This window comes from Gossypium hirsutum, chromosome A08 (assembly GCF_007990345.1).
Source record: "Gossypium hirsutum isolate 1008001.06 chromosome A08, Gossypium_hirsutum_v2.1, whole genome shotgun sequence".
NCBI lineage: Eukaryota > Viridiplantae > Streptophyta > Magnoliopsida > Malvales > Malvaceae > Gossypium > Gossypium hirsutum.
The window spans coordinates 512,816-538,021 of NC_053431.1; the positions used below are offsets into that span (position 1 = coordinate 512,816).

The window sequence follows — 25,206 nt, forward strand, 5'->3', positions numbered from 1 at the left end:
ATTTAAAGATGTTATTAGAATATTTCAAAGTTTAAAGACCCACTTTTAGAATAATAGTTATAGCTCGAAGATGCATGATGGAACTAAGTCAATTTTATTTTAATTTTGGCTTCTTGTTGTTTTTTATTTCGAAGGCCTCGAGCTCAAACTCCAATCCTGAAACTCAAATTAAACTTGAGTCTAACACTATCCAATTCCCAAAGGCTAACTTGATTGTTGATTTCAATCTTTGGAGTTGTTAGTGACAGTTGAATAGTCTATTTCCATCATTAATAGCGACTCACTTTGTAATTAGATGATTGTGCAACTTGTCATTTCTGTTACAAATTCCGTGAACATCTTTCTATGTATTTTTTTTAGGAACGTCAGCAAAAGTTATATAAGATTGGTTTTAATAAATATCAATCAAGTAAAGATTTTGATTTGAAGAATTGATTCAAGATTAATTGGAGCACAATTATGGCAGCATGTCTCCTTCACACCAATAAAAATATTACAAGCTTATAATACCTATTTAAAAAATTGCTTGATTATGAATTAAATCATTTGTTCAATGAGAGGAACTTGTTTTAATACAAATACTTTGTAAAGAAATTGTTTTTGAGGTTCAGATTGTAATTTTGCTTTCAATAGGAAAGTTCTAGTATATGAGTGGTCTTAATTGATGCATTGGGTGTAAGGTTGTAAATGGATGAGTAAGTTGAACTTAAATCATGACTTATAATATTAAAATATAGTGAATTATTCTATGGGTAAAGTCTCGCAAATGTATAAAGATTTTCAAATTGCCTAACCAATTCTTATATCAATCTTTGCTCATTGCCATGGAAGCCGGTATCTGCCGATATTGTTCCTGTCCTAAATCAATATTGAATAGTTTATGTTTTGTTCCGATCAAATTTTTTGTACATTTCAACCATTTTGTGTGTTTCGGCCTATTTTAATCAATACCAACATGTATGCTTGCGTCGATTGGTACAAAATTTTGATATTTTAAACCAACTTTCGAATTTTGTATCTTAACCATTTTAAATTTTCTATAATTACATTTAAAATGAATAGTTATTAATTTAAATTATTGAACCTAATTAATAATTATAAACTTATATTAACATTTAATTATGTTTATAGGGATGTAATTCAAATATATTTGTCTGTCTGTATAACATATAATTTTTTTTTTACCAAAATAGTTTATTAAGATATATTTGTTTGTCTGCCTGTCGGCTTATGTTGACTTATACCAACGCTTTTGCAAAAGTGTCGCAACACCTATACCAGCTGTACTAAAAACGATTTTTTCAAAAGTGTCGAGAGAAGCGTTGCGACATCTATGTCAACCTTTTTTGCATCGTTTTAAATAATAAAAAAAAGTATCGTGATAAGCCTATTTTGTTGTAGTCCAAGAAATAAAAATTAACCTTTAAATATATATACACAAGAATATTTAAAACTATCAATAAACTTAAAAATTACACCGAAAATACTCACAATATTTTAATTTTTAATTTTTAAATGAGACATGATCATGTTTTCTTTTTAAATTAATCATTTCATTGAAAAACACTTAAAATAGACACTTAAAACAGTTAAAAGTATAGTAAGTTTGTCTATCATAGTTAATTTTCTATCAGCAGATTATCCTTTAAATAAAATTAAAATTATTTTTTGGTTTTTGCTTCGAAGAGAAACATTGTAGAATAGAATAATATTGGTGAATATGAATTGTGTTAACAAATATCACGTATTAATTTTTTTTCTTACTTTATTCTCTTCTTTTAATTTATCTGTAAAATTACTTTATGTTGAGACATCAAATTACAACATCTTACAATGATAAAATCAAGTTTAGTGACTCAATAAACTAAATTTTAGGTAGTTATGACAAATTGCATGCGGTCGAAAATCTAGTTGAAACAACTAAGAAATTGTTAACATTAACAAGAAAACCCTAAATTTGTTGCTAACTTGAAATTGATTAACATTGCAACAATTTCTTTTAACTTTCTTACTTTGCATTCTAAAATAATTTTCTATGTGAAGTATTAAACCTTGCATTGTTCTTTCCCTTATCATCCAATACATTCTCTTCATTAATACCATTATAATCTTAGCCACAAGCGACAGCCAGCGGCAACCATGGTCGAAGCACCATCACCGCTTCCCCACCAAAATGACACATATGAGTTTTGCATCATTTTACCTCCCAGAATAAATTCAGCCGGTATCTGGGAAAATCTGGCTTACCCGTCGACGATGTTGACATACTCATTGCCACTTCTAGAGATGCAGATCGTCGTGATATTCGTCTCCTCTCATCTCATTTTTGCCATCCTCAAGCCTCTTGGAATCACCTTATTCGCCTCTCAAATTATTGTACGTTAATCAATCACTTACCACCCCCTCTCTCTCTCTATATATTCTTGAGTTATTATGGTTCATGAAATGCATGTCAAGTAAGTGAAACCTTAATTTTTTTTTTTTTACTAGGCCGGGCTTATCTTGGGACCTCCAATAATGGGGAAACTAAACGCATTCAGGAACATATTTTATCGTCGAGAGTTAGGTGTAGAAATGATCGACGCTGTATCAGTATTCGGTTTAACATTATTTATATTCCTAACGGGAGTGAAAATGGATGTGAAGATGGCATTTAACTCAACAAAGAAATCCGTAGTGATTGGAATCATATCCCTTTTATCTCCCATCGTGGTCGGAATAGTGCTTCACAAGACCTTCAACGAACATAAACGAATGAATGATGTAATAAAAACCGAACGAATAGTCGGAACATTGATCGAATCAACAACATCGTTTTCGGTCATCGCCTGCGTTCTCACCGAGCTCAAGATCATAAATTCTGAACTCGGACGACTCGCTCTATCGTCGGCCTCCGTAGGTGACTTGAGCACCTTGTTTCTAGTTCACATAATTTCATTATCACACGATTGGGCCACGTCACCATTGTTGGCTCTACAACGCGTACTTGTGGCTTTTCTTTTCATAACAGTCCTTTTCTTCGTGTTTCGCCCAATGATGTTTTGGATCATTAAAAAAACACCAGAAGGAGAACCAATTGAAGAAGTGTACATCGTGGCCATCCTGATGGTTGCTATAGGATGTGCTATATTTACACATTGGACCCAGCAAGCAGCTTTAATCGGTGCTTTTCTCTTCGGCTTAGCCGTGCCTGACGGTCCGCCACTAGGGTCGACGTTGATAAACAAGTTCGAATGCTTTGTCAATGGCATCTTTCTTGCTGTCTACATAACAGCATCGGCAATGAGGGTTAATCCGAGGAAGATGGTGTCGAATCCACCCAGAGTCAAATTTTCTATAATTTCATTTTTCTTGACATTCCTTGCAAAATTTATATCTTGTTTCATAGCTTCGTTTGTGAGCTTCATGCCCTTTAGGGACTCCTTGGCTTTTGGTCTCATTATGAGCAGCAAAGGGGTCGTGGAGTTAGCTTTTTTTTCTACTTTCAGAGACAATTGGGTAAGTTGTCCTTGTGTTTAGCATAATTATATATTTAAATTTTTTATTTTTTAAATTTGACTGTTAATTTTAAAAAAAAATTAAATTATTTTTTAAAATTGACTAAAACATTGTCTTTTTTTATCTATGCTAACATAGCAATTTGTGTCACAATCCACACATAATTTATGCTAGCATAACATTATTTTTTTATGTCACATTAATAAATAATTATAAAATTATAAAAAAATTAACATAAAATACTCTTGATTGTTTAAATATTTAACATTTTAGTTCATATTACCCTTAAAAATCATTAATTTGACTCATTTTCTTGAAGGTGAAATTTAAATGCGAAAGTAATTAAAAGTTCAAGCCTAAATTTATGATTACGACAAGCTCTAATTATGTTTTTCATTTGCAGGTTATATCAGAAGCAACTTTTAGCGTGGCGGTCTTTGCCATTCTTGTAAATGCAACTGTAATCCCACTCCTAGTGAGGTTCCTTTACGACCCAGTTTCAAGAAAATATGCAGGATATGCAGGATATCAAAGACGGAACTTAATGCACTTAAAACCCGATGCTGAACTACGGGTTCTTGCATGCATTCATTGGCCTGAAAATGTCTCAGCCATGATCGATTTGCTTGACCTCACATGCCCTATGAAAGAAAGTCCAAATCTTATTTACGCCCTTCACTTGATCGAGTTAATGGCTCGTGATTCACCGGTGTTTATAGCTCACCACAAGCATGAAACTAACACCACGTCGGCGGTTCCTTTGAGGACATCCTTGCGTTCTATCAATACGAGCAGAACAATTGGGGTTTGGTCACAGTTAATGCTTTCACAGCAATCTCACCGCCGAAGCTCATGCATGAAGATATTTGCACTATGGCTCTTGACAAGCAAACATCTTTCATAATTCTCCCTTTCCATAGGAAATGGTCCGTTAACGGGTCTGTAGAAGCAGAAAACAATGTGGTACGGAACGTGAATTGTAGCGTCTTGGACCAATCACCATGCTCGGTAGGGATCCTCATTGACCGTGGTGGGAGGCGAATACCGATGAAATCGTCGTCCTACTCTGTTGGGATTCTTTTCTTAGGTGGCAAAGACGATAGGGAGGCTTTAACGTTGGCGAAAAGGATGGCTCGAGACCCTCGAGTGAAGCTAACCGTGATCCGTCTCATTGCATATCAAGATCGCAGAGATGTCTTAGACTGGGACACGATAATGGATATTGAGATATTGAAAGATGTTAAGCAAAATAATGGAGTACTTGGTAATGGATGTGACATGATGTATGTAGAACAAGTATCGGATAGCGGATCACAGACTGCGAAGATCATTAGGACGGTTGCCGACGATTATGATTTGATAATCGTCGGTAGACGCTACGGAGTGGAGTCGATACAATCAATGGGTTTATCAGAATAAAGTGAATTTCCTGAGCTAGGGATTGTCGGAGACCTTTTTGCATCTACAGATATAGATAGCAGGGTATCTGTGTTAGTTGTGCAACAACAACATTATATAGCTTGAAAGTAGACATTGATTATAATTACTCTTTTTATGTTCATACTTTTGTAGGAAATAAAATTTAGATTCTAATTTTAAAAATAATATTGTACAATCATAAATCCTAAACGAAAAACAGTCACAATCAAATCGCCATTAGAATATAAAATACTTAAAAGTAAATAAAGATAAATTTGTTAAATCAAGATTAAATTGACGAAATGTATAAACATTAAAAGTTACATTTATTATTATACCAATAAAAATAATGTAAAATTGTCGAAAAATATTGACCATGTTTAAAAATTGACTGATTACTAATTGCAGTGAATGATTTGACCAAATTGATGTGTGTAAAATGATAAATAAGAATATCACCCAAATAAAAATATATAATTCTGTTAATTTTTCATTTGGTAACACCATTTTTGTCGGTGGCCGAAAATTTAGTTGAAACAACAAGAATTTGTTGAACATTAACAAGAAAACCCAAAAATAGTTGCTAATTTAATATTTTAATTACCCTCTTGATTAAAACATTACAACAAATTTCTTTAATTTGCATTCTAAGAAAAATTCTACGTAAAGCATTAAACCTTACACTGTTCTATCCCTTATCATCCAATTCCTTCCCATCATTAATACCAGAATCTTAGCGACAGTCAGCTGTAGCCATGGCCAAGTCATTGCCTCCGCCGTATCATCTCTACGACAATGCAACATATGAATTTTGCTTCGTTTTACCTTCCAAGGTGAATTCCGCCGGTATATGGGAAAATGCGACTAACCCGTTCATGATTTTCAGTTACTCGTTGCCGTTTTTGGAGCTGCATTTCGTCATGATATTCTTGGTCAATCATCTAGTTTATACCATCTTGAGGTCTATTGGTATCACCTTATTTGCCTCACAAATGTTTGTATGTTAATCCATCACCTACTCTCTCTCTATATATATTTCTTAGCCTATTATGCTCCATGAAATGTATGCCAACTAAGTGAAACCTTGTTTTCCTTTTTACTAGGCCGGCTTTATCATGGTCCCCATATTAAAACAAGAACAAAGCATGAGAATATTGCACAATCAGGTGTTAGGTGTACAAATCATGGACACTGCATCGTTGTTCGGTTTCACATTATTTTTCTTCCTAACAGGAGTGAAAATGGACATCAAGTCGGCATTCAGGACAACAAAGAGATCCCTAGGCATCGGCATCGTATCGCTTTTATCTCCCATCTTGGTCGGTGCAGCTGTTCAAGTAACCTTCAGACAACCTAATGAACCCGAACAAGTAAAAATGGAACGTCTAATCGGAACACTGATCGAAGCGTTAACATCGTTTTCGGTCATCGCTTGCCTACTAGCCGAGCTCAAGATCTTAAATACCGAACTCGGACGACTTGCCCTATCGTCGGCTGCTGTAGGTGACTTGAGCACCTTGTTTTTAGTCCACATAATTACGTTGTCACAACATTTTGTCTCATCCCCATTGTTGGTTTTAGTACGAGGAGTGATCACGTGTTGTTTCCTAGCACTCCTTTTCTTTGTGTTTCGTCCATTGATGTATTGGGTAATTAAAAGAACACCCAATGGGGGACCGGTCGCGGAAGTGTACATCACGGCCACCATGATGGCTGCTGTAGGGTGTGCTGTAGTTACACATTGGACCGATCAATCTCCTTTAATCGGTGCTTTTCTATTCGGCCTAGCGGTCCCTGACGGTCCACCGCTAGGGTCGGCATTGATAGACAAGTTTGAATGCTTTACCAATGGGCTCTTTCTTTCGGTCTACGTGACATCATCGACAATGAGGATTAGATTACAGAAATGGTTGTCGGATCCGTCCCATGTCAAATTTTCTACCATTTTTATGATCACGACATTCTTTGCAAAACTAATACCATGTTGCATAGGTTCATATTTAAGCTTTATGCCTTTTAGGGACGCCTTGGCTTTTGGTCTCATCATGAGTAGCAAAGGCATTGTCCAGTTGTCGCATGTTTGTACTTTCAGAGACAATAAGGTAAGATCTAAATTAAATTCTTTCTTTTTATCTATTTGATATTTAAATTATTATATTTAGCCTCAGTTTACTTTAAAAATAATCAATTTACCAATAAGAATTTCAAATGTGGCATATTGGACATAGATAATCTTTTTTGTAAAGTGGGACAAAAAGAATTTAAAAATTAAATTTAGAAAATGAGTATAGTTTAAGAGCCAAGAGTAAAATCTTAAAAAGGTCAAATTTTATATACGGTCCTAATCCATATGTTTCGGCATAGTTGATCCCTATAATATAATTTGATCATTTTTAATCTCTAAATTTTCAAAATTACATTTTCAGTCTTTAAACAAACATTTTTTAAATATGCAAAAAAGAAATTCAACTATAGAAAAATATTAAATTATATATCCAAAAAAAAAGCCACATCAGATATTGGATGGAATAATGGAAAGTTGAGTGTAGGTTTGAAAATAAGCATTTCAGAAAATGGTTAATATGTTATTTGGTATTTGAGTTTGGTTTCAATGTTTATTTTAGTATTTAAGTTTTTCAATTTGATACATTAGTTTTTCTTCATCCCATTAAGTACATGAGTTTCACTTTAATGTTCCATTGGTATCTGAAATTTTTTTATGTCCCAATTAAGTACATATGATTTTTTTATAAAGCACATATGACATTCATTTCACCATATGATGTTGTTTCAAAATTTAAACCTTTGTGAAAGGTAAATAATTTAGAAATAATCAAATTATAGTAGAGACTTAAATCTGTCAAACAAACACTCTATGAGGACCTATAATACAATTTGACCAATCAAAAACTTGATTAGAATCTCCCAAATCTATTTGATTGTTTTGTAAAATCTCTAATTATCTTTTTCATTTGTAGCTTATATCACAAAAAGTTTTTACCGCCATGATCTTTTGCATTTTGGCAAATGCAACTATAGTCCCACTCCTGGTGAGGTTCCTTTATGACCTAGATTCAAGAAAATATGAATCATATGAGCAACGGAACTTAATGCACTTAAAACCCAATGTTGAGCTACGGGTTCTTGCATGTGTTCACTCACCTGATAATGTCCCAGCTATGATCTGTTTGCTTGATCTCACTTGCTCTACGAACGAGAGTCCCAATGCTGTTTATGTCATTCACTTGATCGAGCTAAGGGGTCGTAATTCACCAGTGTTTATAGCTCACCACAATCAAGAAACTAGCACCGCCACCAGCAGTTTCTTCGAGAACATCATTCCGTTCTATGAGTACGAGGGGAACAATTGGGATTTGGTCACGGTTAAAGCTTTTACAATAATTACACCACCGAAGCTCATGCATGATGATATTTGCACAATGGCTCTCGACAAGCAAACGTCTTTTATAATTCTTCCGTTCCATAGGAAATGGTCGATTGATGGATCACTCGAAGAAGAAAATAATGTGGTAAGGAACTTGAATTGCAACGTCTTGGACCAAGCACCGTGCTCAGTCGGGATCCTGATCGACTGTGGCAGGATACAGAAATTGTTGAAGCAGTCATCATCATCGTCTTTCTCAATCGGGATGCTTTTCTTGGGTGGAAAAGACGATAGGGAGGCTTTAACGCTGGCGAGAAGGATGGCTCGAGACCCTCGGGTGAAGCTAACCGTGATCCATCTCATTGCGTATCAAAATTGCAGGAACGTTGTATACTGGGACACGGTGTTGGATACCGAGATGTTGAAAGATGTTAAGCAAAATAATGGAGAACTTGGTAATGGTTGTGACGTAATGTATGTAGAAGAAGTGTCGGATTGCGGAGCGCAGACCATAAAGCTCATTAGGTCAATCGCCAACGATTATGATTTAATGATCGTCGGTAGAAGCTACGGGGTGGACTCGATAATATTGACGGGTTTATCAGAATGGAGTGAATTCCCTGAACTAGGGGTTGTCGGAGACCTTTTTGCGTCCACGGATTTAGATAGTAGGGTATCTGTATTAGTTGTGCAACAACAACAACGTATAAATGTAAAAAGACATTGATTACTTGGTTGGTATTAACATTGTTGCTAATAGAAGTCATATTCTAATATCGTTAAACTCATGACGATTTCATCTTATTAAAATCCATGTGCAACTTTTTGTAATTAAGTTTATTTTATTCCAAATAATTAGATAACGCGATCTCTTAATTTAGTTTCACTTCAAATTCATCATTTAACCCAATTAAATAAATATCCAAAGTGACTAAATTAACTCAAGATAATCTAATCATTGAATCGAGAAAACATATATTACTCTAATGAGTAAATGTAGTGAACCATTTCTCATTTAATCGTTTACAGTTCCATATAACTATTCGTGTCAAACACAATCCGTTAAAGAATTGCGTTGAGCTAGTGGAGAATCCAATTAGAATAATTAGGGCTTAAATAATTTGTAATTAAATTTCAACTCTTCGTCTATTAATAAAAAAATTATTTAGTTATAGAGTCATTCCACTAAAGTACTATGACTGAACTCCTTATTATATACCATTACAAAAGGTATAAATTTCAAGCTTTAGCCTAATGACCTTGTCATATGTGTGTTATCCTCCTAGGATATCCATTATCTCTTAAGGTTTAATCCATTAACTTAATTCAATCTATTTTATTTCATGATCACCATTTTGTCTTCTGCAATGAAAATGATCATTGCTCAAATTAGTAATGATAAAATTATTTTCCCTAGACAAATGTCCCTTGGTTTGGTTCTATTTTCATAATCCGTAATGAGAGGATACCATTTACTCTTGACTACAACTATGGGTTATACTATTGTAAGTGATGTCATGCCATATATAATTCATATACCTAATATACCAACTTTCAATCCTACTACCATGATAGGACAAGTTTTCAATATATCAATACACATTTGTTACACACACATGTTCATTCGCTTGCTTGGGATTTAGGTAAGTCACGTGATGAACGTCGCATGTGATTAAATACATAAACAAATCTATAATTAATTCAACTTGTGCCAAATCTAATATATTGTCAGTTCAAACAATCAAATTCATGTCTCTATCTTCAGGAGTCAATCCTGCTTCGATAATCAATATAAGCTATCTCCCCAATTGGACTTGTAAATGACAAAGTAGTCCCTTATTTAAATCATTTACTTAATCTGATTCTATGGACTCTGGACAATTTAGATTATCTATTAATATAACTTGTCTTCTCACACTACAATTCATCCATATAATGCATCTTTATATTAGTTAAACCTTAGGTAATTAATGAGTCAATATTTATTTATACATTTTGCTTGACATGTAAAAACCATTAAGGATAATACAACATAGAGATAGTGAATAATATTTGTTTATTTTTATGAATTACCAGTTTTGTCATATCAATAATTCATCAAATATGATGAAATTACTACACTAAGGGCACAAAAATCCTAATAGTTATCTAATGGCTATCACATATTTGAAATAGAAATTAGTTGGTAAAAACACCTTTCAATCTCTCACAATTTCGATATTGAGCAAATTGGTTCGTTTCAAAAAATTGGAACAATTTAATCACTATCAATTTCGAAAATGAGCAACTCAAGACAATTAATCACAACGTTAATGTTTTTCGTCAATTGTACATTTAGCCCTTGATGTGCATATATTTTGTGTAAATGTTGACAAAACGTGTAAATGTTGTAAGCTAAATTTATTATTATACCAATAAAAAATATGTACAATTGGCAAAAAAAATTAAAATTTTTGATACAATATACAACAATGGAGGAGATAGATAAAAGATAAGGAGGAGGTAAGGAGAAGTATACCGTGGTGTTAATAAATCTAGTTCACCTAGAGAGGCAGAAAGCCGAAACTGGACAAGAGAATAGGCTGAATTCTAGAGGTGTAGGAGAGTGCTCAAAGAATTGTAAGACTTGGTTGATCATTTATTCATCATTGGAAGGGTATTTATAGGGGAGATCCTCTTGTCCTGTAGTGTGATGTTACAAGTCGTTACTATTAATGTAAATTTGATTCTAGCATGCAAATTAGGATTTTGTGTAGTTTTATTTCCATGTATAGTTCCTAGGTACTAGTGTCATGGGTTGCGAAGGGCAAGCTGTAACCATGACGGACTTGTGCGATCCATTGCATTTGAGGGAGGTCATTTGACCCAATCAGACTGGTCTAGTGCTTGGAGAGATTGAAAGCCCATCTCCGAAGCTTGGCAAATATGGAAACTAATCTTTCATGATATGCTTGGAAAATATGGAAAGGGATCTTCAAAGATATGCGATCTTGGACTTTAATCTTTAAAAGATAGGATTCTGTAATCTTAGAGATCTGATATCTAGATAGCTTTGAATCCTAACCATTGATATATTTTAATCTGTACCGTTGATATTGGGAAGGCTTAACTATAAATAGATGTCTCTCCCCCCTATTTTAATTCATTCAGTGATTAATAGAATTTTGAGAGTATTCACTCAAACTTTTCTTTCAAGTGTTCTTATTTTTCTGTTGTTTTTGTTCATCTTTCAAGTTCGGTCTTACTTCGTTCTTCTGCTGATCTTTGTGGGTTCTTTAGAGGAGTTCCGTTGAATCCTCAATTTATTGCGAGGTAGGCTGACTTAGGCGTTTTGAGCGAAGAAACGCTTAAGGCCACACAGATTGTTTGTGAAAACTTTTAGTTCATGACACTAGTTGATGCATTCATTGGCCTGAAAATGTCTCAGCCATGATCGATTTGCTTGACCTCACATGCCCTATGAAAGAAAGTCCCAATGTTATTTACGCCCTGCACTTGATCGAGTTAATGGCTCGTGATTCACTAGTGTTTATAGCTCACCACAAGCATGAAACTAACACCACCATCGATAGTTCCTTTGAGGACATCCTTGCGTTCCATCAATACGAGCAGAAAAATTGAGGTTTGGTCACAGTTAATGCTTTCACAAAAATCTTACCATCGAAGCTCATGCATGAAGATATTTGTACTATGGCTCTTGACAAGCAAACATCTTTCATAATTCTCCCTTTCTATAGGAAATGGTCTGTTAACGGGTCTGTAGAAGCAGAAAACAATATGGTACGGAATGTGAATTGCAGCGTCTTGGACCGAGCACCATGCTCGGTAGGGATCTTCATTGACCGTGGTGGGAGGTAAAAACCGATGAAATCGTCTTCCTACTGTATTGGGATTCTTTTCTTAGGTGGCAAAGACGATAGGGAGGCTTTAACGTTGGCAAAAAGGATGGCTCTAGACCCTCAAGTGAAGCTAATTGTGATCCATCGTATTGCATATCAAGATCGCAGAGACGTCTTAGACTGGGACACGATAATGGATATTGAGATATTAAAAGATGTTAAGTAAAATAACGGAGTACTTGGTAATGGCTGTGACATGATGTATGTAGAACAAGTTCCCGATAGTGGATCACAGACTGCAAAGATCATTAGGACGGTTGCTGACGATTATGATTTGATAATCGTCAGTAGACGCTACGGAGTGGAGTCGATACAATCAATGGGTTTATCAGAATGGAGTGAATTCCCTGAGCTAGGAATTGTCAGAGACCTTTTTGCATCTACAGATATAGATAGCAGGGTATCTGTATTAGTTGTGCAACAACAACATTATATAGCTGAAAGTAGACATTGATTATAATTATATCTTTTTTGGTTCATACTTTTGTAGGAAATAAAATTTAGATTCTAATATTAAAAATAATATTATTGTGTGATCATAAATCTTAAACGAATATAAAAAATAGCCGCAACCAAATCGCCATTAGAGTATAAAATACTTAAAAGTAAATTAGGTTAAATTTGTTAAATCAAAATTAAATTAACAAAAGGTATAAACATTAAAAGTTACATTTATTATTATACCAATAAAAGTTATGTACAATTGTAGAAAAAATATTGACCCTGTTTGGCAATTGACTGATTACTAATTGCAGTATATGTAATTCTGTTAATTTTACATTTGATAACACTATTTTTTTCAGGTGGCCGAAAATCTAGTTGAAACAATGAGAATTTGTTGAACATTATCAAGAAAACCCAAAAATAGTTGCTAATTTGATATTTTAACTCTCTTGATTAAAACATTACAACAAATTTCTTTAATTTGCCTTCTAAGAAAAATTCTACGCAAAGCATTAAACCTTACACTATTCTTTCCCTTATCACCCAATTCCTTCCCTTCATTAATACCAGAATCTGAGCGACGTCAGCTGTAGCCATGGCCGAATCATTGCCTCCGCCATATCATCTCTACGACAATGCAACATATGAATTTTGCTTAGTTTTACCTCCCAAGGTGAATTCCGCCGGTATATGGGAAAATGCGACTAACCCGTCCATGATTTTCAGTTATTCGTTGCCGTTTTTGGAGCTGCAGGTCGTCATGATATTCTTGGTTAATCATCTAGTTTATACCATCTTGAGGCCTATTGGTATCACCTTATTTGCCTCACAAATGTTTGTATGTTAATCCATCACATGCTCTCTCTCTCTCTATATTTCTTAGCTTATTATGCTCCATGAAATGTATGTCAACTAAGTGAAAGCTTGTTTTCTTTTTTACTAGGCCGGCTTTATCATGGTCCCTATAATAAAACAAGGACATATCGAGAAAATATTCCACTATCAGGAGTTAGGTATACAAATCATGGACACTGCATCGTTGTTCGGTTTCACATTATTTTTCTTCCTAACAGGAGTGAAAATGGACATCAAGTCAGCATTCAGGACAACAAAGAGATCCCTAGGGATCGGCATCGTATCGCTTTTATCTCCCATCTTGGTCGGTGCAGCTATTCAAGCAACCTTCAGACAACCTAATGAACCCCAACAAGTAAAAATGGAACGTCTAATCGGAACACTGATTGAAGCGTTAACATCGTTTTCGGTCATCGCTTGCCTACTAGCCGAGCTCAAAATCTTAAATACCGAACTCGGACGACTTGCCCTATCGTCGGCTGCTGTAGGTGACTTGAGCACCTTGTTTTTAGTCCGCATAATTACGTTGTCACGACATTTTATCTCATCCCCATTGTTGGTTTTAGTACGAGGAGTGATCACGTGTTGTTTCCTAGCACTCCTTTTCTTTGTGTTTCGTCCATTGATGTATTGGGTAATTAAAAGAACACCCAATGGGGGTCCGGTCGCGGAAGTGTACATCACGGCCACCATGATGGCTGCTGTAGGGTGTGCTGTAGTTACACATTGGACCGATCGATCTCCTTTAATCGGTGCTTTTCTCTTCGGCCTAGCGGTCCCTGACGGTCCGCCACTAGGGTCGGCATTGATAGACAAGTTTGAATGCTTTACCAATGGGCTCTTTCTTTCGGTCTACGTGACATCATCGACAATGAGGATTAGATTACAGAAATGGTTGTCGGATCCGTCCCATATCAAATTTTCTACCATTTTTTCTACCGCGACATTCTTTGCAACACTAATACCATGTTGCATAGGTTCATTTTTAAACCTTATGCCTTTTAGGGACGCCTTGGCTTTTGGTCTCATTATGAGTAGCAAAGGCATTGTCCAGTTGTCGCATATTTGTACTTTCAGAGACAATAAGGTAAATTTTAAATTAAATTCTTTCGGTTTTAACTATTTGATATTTAAATTATTATATTTCGTCTTTGTTTACTTTAAAAATAATTAATTTACCAGTAAAAACTTCACATGTGGTATATTCTTATTGGATGTAGATAATTTTTTTGTAAAGTAAGGCAAAAAAAAATTTTAATTTAGAAAATGAGTATAGTTTAAGAGCTAAATCATAAGTAAAATCTTAAAAATGTCAAATTTTATATACAGTCCCTATACCATGTTTCTTTGGCATAGTTGATCCCTATAATATAATTTGATCATTTCTAATATCTTAAATTTAAAAATTACATTTTTAGTCTTTAAACAAACATTTTTTTAGATATGCAAAAAAAAATTTTAATCAACTATAGAAAAATGTTAAATTTTATATGCAAAATCATCTAGTCCAAAAAAAAGGCACGTCAAATATTTGATAGAATAATGGAAAGTTGAGCGTAGGTTTCAAAATACACATTTCAGAAGAAGGTTAATATGTTATTTAGTAGTTGAGTTTGTTTTTGATGTTTAATTTGGTATTTAAAGCTTTTTTATCCTATATTGGTACATGAGTTTGGTTTCAATGTTCATTTTAGTATTTAATTTTTTCAATTTGATACTTGAGTTTTACTTCATCCCAATTAAGTATATGAGTTTCACTTTAATGTTCCATTGGTATTTGAACTTTTTTTATGTCCCAATTAAGTACATATGATTTTTTAATAAAGCACATCTAATATTCATTGCACCGTATGATGTTGTTTCAAAATTTAAACCCTTGTGAAAGGTAAATAATTTAGAAATAATCAAATTACAGTAGAGACTTAAATCTGTCAAACAAACACTCTATGGAGACCTTTTATACAATTTGACCAATCATAAGTTTAATTAGAATCTCCCAAATCAATTTGATTGTTTTGTAAATCTCTAATTATCTTTTTCATTTGCAGATTATATCACAAAAAGCTTTTACCACCATGATCTTTTGCATTTTGGCAAATGCAACTATAATCCCACTCCTGGTGAGGTTCCTTTATGACCCAAATTCAAGAAAATATGCATCATATGAGCAACGAAACTTAATGCACTTAAAACCCGATGTTGAGCTAAAGGTTCTTGTATGTGTTCACACACTCGATAATGTCCCAGCTATGATTTATTTGCTTGATCTCACTTGCCCTACGAAAGAGAGTCCCAATGTTGTTTATGTCCTTCACTTGATCGAGTTAAAGGGTCGTAATTCACCAGTGTTTATAGCTCACCACAATCAAGAAACTAGCACCGCCGCCAGCAGTTTCTTCGAGAACATCATTCCATTCTATGAGTACGAGGGGAACAATTCAGATTTGGTCACAGTTAACGGTTTCACGACAATTACACCACCAAAGTTCATGCATGATGATATTTGCACAATGGCTCTTGACAAGCAAACGTCTTTTATAATTCTTCCGTTCCATAGAAAATGGTCGATTGATGGATCACTTGAAGAAGAAAATAATGTGGTAAGGAACTTGAATTGCAACATCTTGGACCAAGCACCATGTTCAATTGGAATCCTGATCGACCGTGGTAGGATACAGAAATCGATGAAGCCGTCATCATCATTGTCTTTCTCAACCGGGATGCTCTTCTTGGGCGGAAAAGATGATAGAGAAGCTTTAACACTGGCAAAAAGGATGGCTCGAGACCCTCGAGTGAAGCTAACCGTGATCTATCTCATTGCATATCAAGATTGCGATAATGTTGTATACTGGGACACGGAGTTGGATACCGAGATGTTGAAAGATGTTAAGCAAAATAGTGGAAAAAATGGTTGTGACATAATGTATGTAGAAGAAGTGTCAAATTGCGGAGCGCAGACCATAAAGCTCATTAGGTCAATCGCCAACAATTATGATTTAATGATCGTCGGTAGATGCTATAGGGTGGACTCGATACTATTGACGGGTTTATCAGAATGGAGTGAATTCCCTGAACTAGGGGTTGTTGGAGACCTTTTTGCATCTACGGATTTAGATAGTAGGGTATCTGTAACGTATAAATATAAATAGACATTGATTACTTGGTTGGTATTAGCACTGTTGCTAATAGAAGTCATATTCTAATATCGTTAAAGTCACGACGATTTCATCTTATTAAAATGCATTTACAACTTTTTTAATTAAGTATATTTTATTCCAAATAATTAGATAACGCGATCTCTTAATTTAGTTTCACTTCAAATTCATCATTTAACCCAATTAAATAAATATCCAAAGTGACTAAATTAACTCAAGATAATCTAATCATTGAATCGAGAAAACATATATTACTCTAATGAGTAAATGCAGTGAACCATTTCTCATTTAATCGTTTACAGTTCCATATAACTATTCGTGTCAAACACAATCAGTTAAAGAATTGCGTTGAGCTAGTGGAGAATCCAATTAGACATAATTAGGGCTTAAATAATTTGTAATTAAATTTCAACTCTTCGTCTATTAATAAAAAAGTTATTTAGTTACGGAGTCATTCCACTAAAGTACTGTGATTGAATTCCTTATTATATACCATTATAAAATGTACAAATTTCAAGCTTTAGCCCAATGACCTTGTCATATGTGTGTTATCCTCCTAGGATATCCATTATCTCTTAAGGTTTAATCCATTAACTTAATTCAATCTATTTTATCTCATGATCGCCATTTTATCTTCTACAATGAAAATGATCATTACTCAAATTAGTAATGATAAAATCATTTTCCCTAGACAAATGACCCTTGGTTTGGTTCTATTTTCATAATCCGTAATGAGAGGAGACCATTTACTCTTGATTACAACTATAGGTTATACTATTGTAAGTGATTTCATGCCATACATAATTCATATACCTAATATACCAACTTTTGGTCCTACTACCATGATAGCACAAGTTTTCAATATATCAATACGCATTTGTTACACACACATGTTCATTCACTTGCTTAGGATTTAGGTAAGTCACGTGATGAACGTCGCATGTGATTAAATACATAAATAAATCTATGATTAATTCAACTTGTATTAAATCCAATGTATTGTCAGTTAAAATAATCAAATTCATATCCCTATCTTCAGGAGTCAATCCTGCTTCGATAATCAAGATAAGCGATCTCCCCAATTGGACTTGTAAATGACAAAGTAGCCCCTTATTTAAAGCATTTACTTAATCTGATTCTATGGACTCTGGACAATTTAGATAATCTATTAATATAACTTATCTTCTTACACTACAGTTCATCCATATAATGCATCTTTATATTAGTTAAACCTTAGGTAATTAATGAGTCAATATTTATTTATACATTTTGCTTAACATGTAAAAACCATTAAGGATAATACAATATAGAGATAGTGAATAATATTTGTTTATTTTTATGAATTACCAGTTTGGTCATATTAATAATTCATCAAATATGATGAAATTACTACATTAAGGGCACAAAAATCCTAATAGTTATCTAATGGCTATCACAGATTTGAAATATAAAATAGTTGGTAGAAACACCTTTCAATCTCTCACAATTTTGATATTGAGCAAATTGGTTCGTTTCAAAAAATTGGAACAATTTAATCACTATATATCAATTTCGAAAATGAACAACTCATCAAGACAATTAATCACAACATTAATTTTTTTCGTCAATTGTACATTTAGCCCTTGATGTTCATATATTTTGTGTAAATGTTGTAAGCTAAATTTATTATTATACCAATAAAAAATATGTACAGCTGGCAAAAAAATTAAAGTTTTTGATACAATATACAACAATGGAGGAGATAAGGAAAAGATAAGGTAGAGGTAAGGAGAAGCATATTGTGGTGTTAATAAATCCAATTTACAGGAAATAGGTAAATGACACGAGTAAGCTTTAATAAGCTTAGTAAGTTCACAGGTTAAAACGATAAAACTTATTGAATAAACATAATAAATCATTTAATAACAATGTTAATAAACATTAGTCCTGCCACCTACAATCAATCAATGGTGAGTTATACAAATATAGAAGTTGTATAATTAGATCATTCATACAAACTCAATCAATATCAAGTCACAATATACTATTGGAAATCAAGCATATATTTTTACAATTCAATACGCAAGCCATTTAACCAATTTAAATTTGCCCGACAATGAACTATATAACAGATATGGATACGTAGTTATCCACTGAAACACACCAAAACGCTCCAACGAGCCAAACCAACTGAGAAAGTGCCTAGCCTGTAGGCTAACATCCTTCCAGAACACACCTTGGCACCAAGTGCCCAGCCCGAAGGCTTTACATCCGCTCTCGGTAACACACCAGAAACACTATAAATATAACACGATAGTCCGCAATAAATGCTGGACTCTAGTATATTTAATGGACAGGAATAAATCACGAATCATCATCTCATCTCTAGTCAGACCTGTACAGTGCGCAATATAACCTATTGGCAGACCAATTACATCATATCATATATTCATCCCAGCTTAATATAAAAAACCGCATAATATCTTACAATTCAATTACATTTCTCACCTTGAATCATCTTTATGATTATTTCATTAAATATATATAAGTATTCACAAATCATAGTTCATAGGGCTTCAAATTATACTAAATTAAACCGTATGAACTTACCAGGGCTAAACTGTAGAGATAGTAAAATTTAGGGACTAATCAACAACTTTCCATTTTCCATGATTATCTACTTGTTCTTGATCTATAAAGTAGTTTTTATTTCAATTTATCAGATTCAACATCATGTAATATTCAATTTAGTGCTTATGTCTTCCTATTTACAATTTTTCACAATTGCCCCAAACTTTTACACATTATTTGATTTAATCCCTAAAATCGAAACAATCTTTTTTTCACAACTAATCCCTATACCCATGAGCCGAATTTAATTAAATTACAAATCATCCCTCTAATTCTAAAATTTTACAAGGAAGCCATGCCAAGTTTAACAATTTAATAATTTAATCCTTAAACTTATAAATTAAACAAAATCACTTTACAAACTAGTCCAAACTCATTATCAAGCTTTCAACTAAACCATTTTCTATAAAAAAAATCTAAGATTCATCAATGGAAAGTTTTAAAATCGTTAACAGTTTTAAAAGCGGAGGCACAAGTTAGCTGGACCTAGTTGAGACTATCATAAAAACATAAAAATTACAAGAAACAAGTGAAAATGGCTTACCATGCAAAGATTTTAGCTTGGCTCAAGCTTCTTATGTATGAAAATGGTGGTTTCGGTCATGGGAATAAAAAGTAAAGAAGATGAAAGCTTTATTTTTACTTTTTTGTTATTAATTTTATTACTTTAATTAATTAAACTAAAATATAAAACATATGAAATGTAATAAAACCTAATAATCAATCACCCATGATGGTTCATTAAGGTTTAATTACCATATAAGGCCTCCTTCAACTACTAATTAAGCTATTTAATCAATAAAATTCAATAGCGATTAACTTTTGAATTAGTTATTTTTCTTTAACTAGTCAAATAATAAAATTTCTAAAGTGTAACTTCACATGCCAATATAATAACTCCGTAAATATTTAATAAAAATATTTATGAGCTCAGTTTACAGAAAAGAGGTCCTGATACCTCATTTTTCAAAACCACTTGACTTTAGGGACAAATCACTTAACTTTAACTAATAATTCAAACAACAAAAATTATCAAGTCAAAATTCTATATACTATAATATTTGACTCGTAAATATTAATATTTAATTTTTACAAACTCACTAGTCGAATTTGTGGTCCCGAAACCACAAATTTTGACACAACTGAAAAATAGTTGTTACCGAGCTTGACTGTCTTTTTGTACGAAATCATGTTACTCAGGGCACTCTACACCTTGCTTTTGTCTCATCATCAGCTCAGATCGCAAACATTTTCACAAAGACGCATCTACCAAACAGATTTCACGACTTATTTTCCAAACTCAATCTAAGGTCCACAACATCACCTTGAGTTTGAGGGGGATGTTAATGTAAATCTGTGTATTAATGAAAAACTGATTCTAAAATGATTTTAGCATGCAAATTAGGGTTTTGTCTAGTTTTGTTTCCATGTATAGTTCCTAGGTACTAGTATAAATACCTACCACTTGTACAATAATAGAAAACCAAAAATAAGTTCCTTTCTTTTCCTAAGTTTCATACCAGTTACAATGGGCATACTGGCATAACAAACGTGAGGTATGAACATAGTGGTCCTAGATAGTACGAGGTTATTGTTATTCTCCGACAGGCCCACTCATAGTTAGTGGCATATTCATACATAGAAAAGTGTTTCTACTTAAAAAGTGAGTGCCTGATGACGTATCTCGCTAAATGAGTACCCTTGTCATGAGAACAAGTGGTCAAGGGGACCTAATGACAGAGGGGTTTAAAGGTTGATTCTGGTGGCTTATTGTGGTGACACATTTATAAGCGTAAGGGGATATAACAAACATTACTTTCAAAATTAGAAAAGGATTAAATTTCTTTGATTTATTCTAAGAGATAAATTTTGTTATTGTAAAAACTAAGATATAACAAACAAATTTTTTACTAAATAACTTAAAAAAGATAAAAAGAAGTCAAAATAATAGGATATATTTACCGGTTTATTAAGATTTTAATTGAATATTTCACCATATCAACTAACTCTTAACTCAAATAGAATTCAAAAAATTTATTATATATATTATATTATGTTTGATTTTGTTTGTTAATTTCTTAATAAAAAAATTAGGTAAATCTGTTAATTTCAGGGCCGAAAATCTAGTTGAAACAACTAGAAATTGTTAAACATTAACAAGAAATCCCCAAAATTGTTGCTAATTTGATATTTTAACCCTCTTGATTACAATATTACAATAACTTCCTTAATTTGCGTTCTTAAAAAAAAAATCTACATATATAAAGCATTAAACCTTACCATCCAATTCCTTCCCTTCATTAATACCAGAATCTTAGCGATAGTCAGCGGTAGTCATGGCCGGAGCATCGCCTCCACCATCACCGATGCCATTTCTTCTGTACGAGAATGAAACATCTGAATATTGCATCGTTTTACCTCCCAAGGTGAATTCCGCTGGTATATGGGAAAATGAGACTTCCCCGTCGGTGATTTTCAGTTACTCGTTGCCGCTTTTGGAGTTGCAGGTTGTCTTGACATTCGTCATCACTCATGTAATTTATACCATCGTAAGGCCTCTTGGCATCACCTTATTTGCCTCACAAATGTTTGTATGTTAATCCGTCACCTACTCTCTCTCTATTTCTTAGCCTATTATGCTCCATGAAATGCATGTCAACTAAGAGAAACCTTGTTTTGTTTTTTTTGTTTTTACTAGGCCGGCATTACCATGAGCCCCATGGTGAAACTAGAATCAGTCAGGAGCATATTCTTCAATGAGGAATTAAGTATAGAAGTCATCGACACTGTAGCGGTGTTCGGTTTCACATTATTTTTGTTCCTAACGGGAGTGAAAATGGACATGAAATTAGCATTAAGGACAACAAAGAGATCCGTAGGGATCGGCGTCGTATCCCTTTTATCTTCCATCTTGGTCGGTGCAGCTATTAATGAAACCTTCAAACAACCTAATGAAACCGAACAAGTAAAAACCGAACGTCTAATCGGAACAGTGATCGAAGCGTTAACATCGTTTTCGGTCATCGCTTGCCTACTAGCCGAGCTCAAGATCTTAAATACCGAACTCGGACGACTTGCCCTAACATCCGCTGCCGTAGGCGACTTGAGCACCATGTTTTTAGTCCACGTAATGTCGTTGTCACGAAATTTTACCGCATCACCATTGTTGGTTATAGAACGAGTAGTGATCATGTTTTGTTTCATAACACTCATTATCTTCGTGTTTCGTCCATTGATGCATTGGGTAATTAAAAGAACACCCGATGGGGGACCGGTCGCGGACGTGTACATCACAGCCACCATGATGGTTGCATTCGGGTGTGCTGTATTTACACATTGGACCGATCGATCTCCTTTAATCGGTGCTTTTCTCTTCGGCCTAGCTGTCCCTGACGGTCCACCGCTAGGGTCGGCATTGATAGACAAGTTCGAATGCTTTATCAATGCCTTCTTTCTTTCCATCTACGTGATAGCATCGACACTGAGGGCTAATTTTGGGAATATGTTGTCAGATCCATCCACTGTCAAATTTTTTACCTTTGCTTTCTCCATGACATTCCTTGCAAAACTAATTCCATGTTGCATAGGTTCATTTTTTAACTTTATGCCTTTTAGGGACTCCTTGGCTTTTGGTCTCATTATGAGCAGTAAAGGAATTGTCCAGTTGTCGCATTATTCTACTTTTAGAGATAATAAGGTAAAATCTAAATTTAAAAAATTTACTATTTCATATTTAAATTATCATTTCGCATTAGTTTACTTTTAAGAAAAAAGGGTTCTCAATAAGAATTTGACACATGCCACATTTTTATTGGATGTAGATAATATTTTTTTGTAAAGTGAAAAAAAAAAAATATCAAATTAAGAAAATAAGTATAGTTCAAGAGCCAAATCATAAATAAAATCTTAAAAAAGGCAAAATCCTACATATAGTCCCTATAATATGTTTCTTTGATATAGTTTATCCCTATAATATATATATTTTTTGATAATTTCTAGTCTCCTTAATTTTCAAAATTATATTTTCAGCCTTCAGACAGACATTTTCTTTTAAATTCTATAATTCACATAGATGATGTGACATAATACATTAAGTTTTCTTGTATAGTTTTACAAACATTTTTTTTGCGTTTTCTAAATATGCAAAACTAAAATTCAGCAACTATAAAAACTATTAATTATATATGCCACATCATCTGGTCTAAAAAAGCCTAATCAAATATTTGTCGGAATCAATGGAAAGAAGTTGAAGTAAAGTTTCAAAATACGCATTTTAGAAGGTTAACATGTTATTTACTACTTAGTATTTGAGTTTATTTTTAATGATTTATTTGGTATTTAGAGTTTTTTTTTATCTCAAATTTATATTTGAATTTAATTTTAATGTTTATTTTGGTATTTAAGTTTTTTTAATTTAATTTTAAAAGTTTTTTTTTCTAATTCAATACCCCAGTTTAACTTTAATGTCCAATTGATACCTAAGTCTTTTTTATGTCCTAATTAAGTATCTATGATTTTTTTTATTAGAGAACATTGCGCCATATAATATTGTTTAGTCTGGGCTGATACAAAATTTAAACCCTTTCGAAGTATAGAAATAATCAAATTATAGTAGACTTAAACCAGTTGAACCCCTATGAGGATCTTTTATATGATTTGACCAATCAAAAACTTAATTAGAATCTCCCAAACCTATCTAATTATCTTTTTCGATCATTTGCAGGTTTTATCAGAAACAGTTTTTACCGCCATGGTCATCGCCATTTTGGTAAATGCAACTATAATCCCAATCCTGGTGAGGTTCCTTTATGACCCAGATTCAAGAAAATATGCAGCATATGAGCAACGGAACCTAATGCACTTAAAACCCGATGCTGAGCTACGGATTCTTGCATGTGTTCACACATCCTATAATGTCCCAGCTATGATCAATTTGCTTGATCTCACTTGCCCTACGAGAGAGAGTCCCAATGTTGTTTATGTCATTCACTTGATCGCGCTAATGGCTCGTAATTCACCGGTGTTTATAGCTCACCACAATCACGAATTCAGCACCACCTCCACCAGGTCCTTCGAGAACATCATTCCGTTCTATCAGTACGAGGGGAACAGGTGGGGTTTGGTCACGGTTAACGCTTTCACGGTGATTACACCGCGGAAGCTCATGCATGAAGATATTTGCACGATGGCTCTCGACAAGCAAACGTCTTTAATAATTCTTCCGTTCCATAGGAAATGGTCGATTGATGGATCCCTTGAAGAAGAAAATAACGTGGTAAGGAACTTGAATTGCACCGTCTTGGACCAAGCACCGTGCTCAGTCGGGATCCTAATCGATCGTGGCAGGAGGCAGAAACCAATGAAGCCGTCATCTCCATCGTCTTACTCAATCGGGATGCTTTTCTTGGGCGGAAAAGACGATAGGGAGGCTTTAACGCTGGCGAAAAGGATGGCTCAAGACCCTCGGGTGAAGCTAACCGTGACCCGTCTCATTGCGTATCAAGATTGCAGTAACGTTGTAGACTGGGACACGGTATTGGATACCGAGATGTTGAAAGATGTTAAGCAAAATAATGGAGTACTTGGTAATTGGTGTGACATAACGTATGTAGAAGAAATGCTGCATTGCGGATCGCAGACCATAAAGCTCGTTAGGTCAATCGCCAACGATTATGATTTAATAATCGTCGGTAGACACTACGGGGTAGAGTCAGTACTATTGGCGGGTTTATCGGAATGGAGTGAATTCCCTGAGCTAGGGATTGTCGGAGACCTTTTTGCATCTACGGATTTAAATAGCAAGGTATCTGTATTAGTTGTACAACAACAAATTGTAAAAATGTAATAGACATTGATTATCTCGAATCTTAACTTAATTGATATTAACATTATTATTATTAATATAAAAAAACGTGGGTTTGAGCGTGTTAATCCTCTTCTA

At 34.0% G+C, this 25,206-nt stretch overlaps 3 protein-coding genes and 1 pseudogene across 3 annotated transcripts; all 4 read left to right on the forward strand.

Moving 5' to 3' along the window:
• Positions 1-2,139: 2,139 nt before the first annotated feature.
• Positions 2,140-5,022, forward strand: LOC107931878 (cation/H(+) antiporter 4-like; annotated as a pseudogene).
• A 552-nt stretch (positions 5,023-5,574) lies between these two features.
• On the forward strand, positions 5,575-9,032 carry LOC107931879 (cation/H(+) antiporter 4). The gene is made up of 3 exons (XM_041075489.1): positions 5,575-5,915; positions 6,021-7,019; positions 7,896-9,032. Exons 1-3 carry the CDS (start codon positions 5,673-5,675, stop codon positions 9,027-9,029), a joined length of 2,376 nt encoding a protein of 791 aa, XP_040931423.1. The 5' UTR covers positions 5,575-5,672; the 3' UTR covers positions 9,030-9,032.
• A 4,112-nt stretch (positions 9,033-13,144) lies between these two features.
• Positions 13,145-16,751, forward strand: LOC107931876 (cation/H(+) antiporter 4). Its single transcript, XM_016863835.2, has 3 exons — positions 13,145-13,483; positions 13,589-14,587; positions 15,549-16,751. Exons 1-3 carry the CDS (start codon positions 13,241-13,243, stop codon positions 16,647-16,649), a joined length of 2,343 nt encoding a protein of 780 aa, XP_016719324.2. The 5' UTR covers positions 13,145-13,240; the 3' UTR covers positions 16,650-16,751.
• A 4,784-nt stretch (positions 16,752-21,535) lies between these two features.
• On the forward strand, positions 21,536-25,206 carry LOC107931905 (cation/H(+) antiporter 4). Its single transcript, XM_016863862.2, has 3 exons — positions 21,536-21,856; positions 21,964-22,962; positions 23,989-25,206. The coding sequence occupies exons 1-3, from the start codon at positions 21,602-21,604 to the stop codon at positions 25,108-25,110; spliced, it is 2,376 nt and encodes a 791-aa protein (XP_016719351.1). The 5' UTR covers positions 21,536-21,601; the 3' UTR covers positions 25,111-25,206.